The sequence below is a fragment of the Pan paniscus genome, chromosome 13 (genome assembly GCF_029289425.2).
Source record: "Pan paniscus chromosome 13, NHGRI_mPanPan1-v2.0_pri, whole genome shotgun sequence".
Taxonomy (NCBI): Eukaryota; Metazoa; Chordata; class Mammalia; order Primates; family Hominidae; genus Pan; species Pan paniscus.
In genome coordinates this window covers 136,235,866-136,241,129 of record NC_073262.2, presented here as the reverse complement: position 1 = coordinate 136,241,129, position 5,264 = coordinate 136,235,866, and the positions used below count along the sequence as shown (strand labels likewise).

General features: G+C 38.5%; 1 protein-coding gene across 1 annotated transcript; it reads right to left on the bottom strand.

Moving 5' to 3' along the window:
- Positions 1 to 394: 394 nt before the first annotated feature.
- Positions 395 to 3,833, bottom strand: LOC100986642 (UDP-glucuronosyltransferase 1A10). Its single transcript, XM_014344124.3, has 2 exons — positions 2,203 to 3,833; positions 395 to 817 (listed from the first exon to the last, which is right to left on the bottom strand). Exons 1-2 carry the CDS (start codon positions 3,055 to 3,057, stop codon positions 767 to 769), a joined length of 906 nt encoding a protein of 301 aa, XP_014199610.1. The 5' UTR covers positions 3,058 to 3,833; the 3' UTR covers positions 395 to 766.
- Positions 3,834 to 5,264: the final 1,431 nt, after the last annotated feature.

Here is a 5,264-nt window from a genome sequence, read left to right as displayed (position 1 = left end):
CATCAAGTAATGCTTCCTTCTCATCAGGCAGATGAGACTCAGACTCTGAATCCTGTTTCCCAGCAAGATGTAACCAACTGCATGCTTTTCCCAGACACATCATGGCATCTGAAACAAGGAAAGAGCAATATGCAGTGTTCATCGTTCTTTTGATGACAATTTACTTTGACTTTTATGGTTGGGCCATATCCAAGGCTCTTTGACAGAAAGACCTCTTTGAGATCGAATTCCTCTGTGAGAATTCTGCTGCCTTTACAGGTATAATCATAAAAATATACATTAATATACATAACCCTTTGCAAACTATAAAAACTTTCATACATGTGTATATTCTTTAATAGATATAGAAACACATTTATTTCATATCTCATAAAAGATATTTACAGTCAAAATAAATGAAACCATATATAGTTTAATGTTTCATTTTTTATAGATATCCCTCTATCACAGGTGATATAAAATCATATATAGGTTTTTATATCTTTAAAGGCCTCTAGGTGACCCTGTGAGCCACAATAAACTCAGCGTGGGTTCAGGAAGTGGCAGAGCCTCACACTCGGCCGAAGGCTGTGGGGTGTAGGCAACACATGGGTGGTGCTTGGTACTGCAATTAATGGAGGATAACGAGGAGAAAAGTGCTTTGATAAGTCCAACCTCTTAGAGTCCTGCAACTTGCATCTCCTCGCCTGGTCTTGCCATGAGCTGAAAGTCATGCCTAATTTTGAAAGGCCTGCAACTGTAGTCTTCCTGCTTTTTAGAAAGAGCATTATTTCACTTTCCTGTGAGATGGCTGAACGGTCACTCTTTCACCAACCATCTGCCAATGACAGATATAACTGTGTTACAAAGTCTACTGAATCTTGTAAGAAACCAGAACAATACATAAAAATGTGTACTCCACCCCTAATAAAATAATATAATGAGATGAGACACCGGGTGTTTCATCTGGATTTAGCAACTATGCGTTTGCCAAGAATCTTATTCTGGTATTTTTCAAGGATTTTTCAGTCACAAGCAACCGAATCCCTATTTAAACTGGCTACTCTAACAATATTACTCAATAATGTTTTGGAAGTATATGCTCCAGCAAAGCAAAAGAAGCAGTATAAATATCAGACAAGGGAATTACTTGCAGATGGTATTGTATATTGTACATCTAATGCATACTACAAAATAATAAGAAAAGTTAGTGATGTGGCTAGATACAAGATACATATGCAAAAACCAAAATTTTAATTACCAGTAATCAGTTAAATGTAGAAATGGAAACATTGCCCCGTACAAAATAGTTTCAAAAGTAATAAAATGCCAAGGAATAAATGTTAAAAACAAACATAAAATGCTTATATAGTGAAAATTTTTATTTATGTATATAAAACAAGATCAGAATAAATAGTGAGACATATATGTTCCTGAACAGGAAGACTTAATAGCAAAAAGATGCCAGTCTTCTCAATTCAGGAAAACCCTGTAACCGTACGTGTAGGACTCTAGTCTACTAAGATAAAAGCAAGAATATAGAAATATATTCACGCAAGGAAAGTATTGAAGAGTGTTTACACAGCCTCATTCACAAAAGGAAAGAGTGGAAAATGGCTATATATATATCAATATTAATTGGTTAAAAAACTACATTGCATCCAAAGTAAAGACTTTTATGCAATTATTAAAAGAACTTGTCAAATCTGTCTGTATTGGTCTATAAAGGTACCCATAATTTATTGGCAAGTGAAAAATGCAAGATAAAGAAGAATATGTTCAGCCCAATACTAGATTTTATTTTTACTAAATAGGTATGGGAACTTACATGAGATATTGCATATGCCTAAAATATTTTTTTTCAATGAAAAGAATGTACACAAAACTGTTAAGAGCATTTCAACTACGGGGTCCCATAGAATTAACAAAAAACGGAAGTTTCATTTCTTGCTGTGGTTTTCGGTACTTTTCTAAACATGGTATTTTAAAATGTAGCCTGAATACGATCTATAATTTTTAAATTATTACATATACTTTCAAGAAGGGCAGTTTTATAAAATTTGATAATTGATGAGTACTTGAATTCGCACAAAATAATTTGTTAAACTGGAAAGAAATTTGAAATGCAACAAATGAAAATGTCAAATCACAGTTCAGTAAGGAATCCTTTTTTAATTTCCAAAGCCAGATTATTCTTAATGTGCTAAAGGAGAGGTGACTTACCATAGGCAACGGCTTTCCCTGATGGCAGTTGATACCACCAATGAAGATCATGTTGGGCATCACGGGTTTGGGATAGTCCAAAACAAAGTCCGTTCGCAACAACCAAATTGATGTGTGACTGTAGAGATCATATGCCGTGACAGGGTTTTGGAGAATTTCAGAGGCTATTTCTAGGGCATTTCTAAAAAGATACTGGCAAGATAAATGGTCCTCCAAGTGCACGATGTGGTTCCATACTCTCTCCTTGAAAGTCATGGCATCTGAGAACCCTAAGAGATCATTGGGGACATAGGAAAGAGGAGCAGGGCACTGTGCACCTTCTTCAAGATGGTGGCAAAATATTCCCCTGGTGAAGACCACAGAGGGGAGGGAGAAATATTTAGCAACAATTAAGCCACAGGTATCAAAAGGATCTAGAAACACTGCATCAAAAGAACTCTCCTTTAAGTATTCTACTAATTTTCGGTCATTAAACAAACTCCTGCAATGCGAAAAAAATAAGTCAAGAAAATCACTGGATGAACTCATTAATAGAGAAAATATACTTTGTGCCTGTGCTTTCCATTGAGCATGGGCGAAAACCATGAATTCCCGGTTCTGATCTTCCAGAGTGTACGAGGTTGAGTAAGTCTTCACTGTGCAATTCAGTGATCTTTCCAGTTGCCAACTCACCTCTGGCATAACTACAACCACCTCATGCCCCCTGAGGATAAGTTTCTCCACCACCGACTGCATGGTGAACCAGTGACTCCCATCCATGGGCACTACCAGCAGCTTCCCTGCCTCAGCAAAGCCACAGGTCAGCAGTAGACATACACATAAAGGAACGGGGCTGGTCCACCCTGCGCGAGCCATGAGAGAACTGCAGCCCGAGCCAGCAGCTGGGATTCTAAGCTGCTATGATACAGTAGGCGGAAGAAGTACAGGCACAAAACCTGACCCCAATAGAGGGCGTGTATTTATCCTTTCATAAAAAAAAAAAAAAAATCACACTCACTGCCAATGATTTACTCATAAGAACAATAACACACGAGTATCATTTGCTGAGATACCTACTTGTATGATTTCCAGACAAGAGTAGATTATGGTCCTCGCCTTGGAGGGAGAGCACGCTGCAAGTGAGTTTAGAAACAGAATTATTCAGCAATGCTTTTGGACCTTGAATATTCGGAAAGATAAAGTGAAAGTAAATTTGAATAATGCTAATATTTTTGGAATTTATCCCAAAGCAAAATTTAGATTTTGACTTTAGCCAACCAAATACTCTCTGTCCAGAAAGAAATTGGCATCTCATGTTCCAAGGAAAGACAGCAAGGCTCTTAGCACTGACCTCCCAACTGGCAAGAAACTGGGGCTCACCTGCATCTCTGCAATGCATAATCATTGCTGGTTGTCTTCTTCCATACCCAAACCCTGAGAGGCCTCTGAAATGCCAAAATGAGACTGACAACCCTGCCTCCATGGACCATACCAGGGACTTGATGGAAAGTGACCATCACGTATTTTAATGACTTTCCTCAGATACGTTGCATGCAGTGGGGAGTTGCTGGCCCAGTCCTTGTGTGAACACTCTGCTGGGCTGCCTCTCTGTGACTGCTCTACTTCTATATTCTAAACACGCCATCATTCCAGTGACCTCTTTCAGGAAAATATGTACTTGTCTCCCTCAGTCTGCTGAGGACTCCTGGAAGTCAGAGGTGATGCCATCTTTGTGTTTTTACCCTCCTTTCACAGTAGCCATGCTTTGCCTTTGACGTAGTTTGTATGTTTGTCCCCTCCATATATCATGGTCAAATATAATCCCCAGTGTTGGAGATGAAGCATGGTGGGAGGTGTTTGGGTCATGGGCATGGATCCCTCATGAATGGCTTGGCACTGCCCTCCCAATAGTGAGTGATTTCTCATGAGATTTGATTGTTTAAAAGTATACGACAGTACATGTATCCCAGAACTCTTAAAGTATAATTTTTAAAAAAATGCCAAAAACCCTCTTCAGGACATTATTCAGGAGAACTTCCCCAGCCTAGCAAGACAGGCCAACATTCAAATTCAGGAAACACAGAGAACACCATAAAGATACTCCTCGAGAAAAGCAACTCCAAGACACATAATCATCAGATTCACCAAGGTTGAAATGAAGGAAAAAATGTTAAGGGCAGCCAGAGAGAAAGGTCCTGTTACACACGAAAAGAAGTTCATCAGACTAACAGCAGACCTCTCTTTAGAGACCCAACAAACCAGAAGACAGTGGGGGCCAATACTCAACATTCCTAAAGGAAAGAATTTTCAATCCAGAATTTCATATCCAGCCAAACTAAGCTTCATAAGTGAAAGAGAAATAAAATCCTTTACAGACAAGCAAATGCTGAGAGATTTTGTCACCACCAGGCCTGCCTTACAAGAGCTCCTGAAGGAAGCACTAAATATGGAAAGAAAAAACCGGTACCAGCTACTGCACAAACATACCCAATTGTCAGGACAATTGACACTATAAAGAAACTGCATCAACTAGTAGGCAAAATAAATAGCTAGCATCATAATGACAGGATCAAGTTCACACAAAACAATATTAATCTTAAATGTAAATGGGGTAAATGCCCCAATTAAAAGACACAGACTGGCAAATTGGATAAACAGTCAAGACCCATCAGTGTGCTGCATTCAGAAGACCCATTTCACGTGTAAAGACATATAGGCTCAAAATAAAGGGATAGAGGAATATTTACCAAGCAAATGGAAAGCAAAAAAAATCAGAGGTTGCAATCTAGTTTCTGATAAAAACAGACTTTAAATCAACAAAGATCAAAAAAGACAAAGAAGGGCATTATATAATGGTAAAGGGATCAATGTAACAAGAAGAGCTAACCATCCTAAATATATATGTGCCCAATACAGGAGCACCCATAAAGCAAGCTCTTAGAGACCTACAAAGAGACTTAGGCTCCCATACAATAATACTGGGAGACTTTAACACTCCATTGTCAATATTAGACAGATCAACGAGACAGAAAATTCACAAGGAAATTCAGGACTTGAACTCAGTTCTGGACCAAGCAAACCTA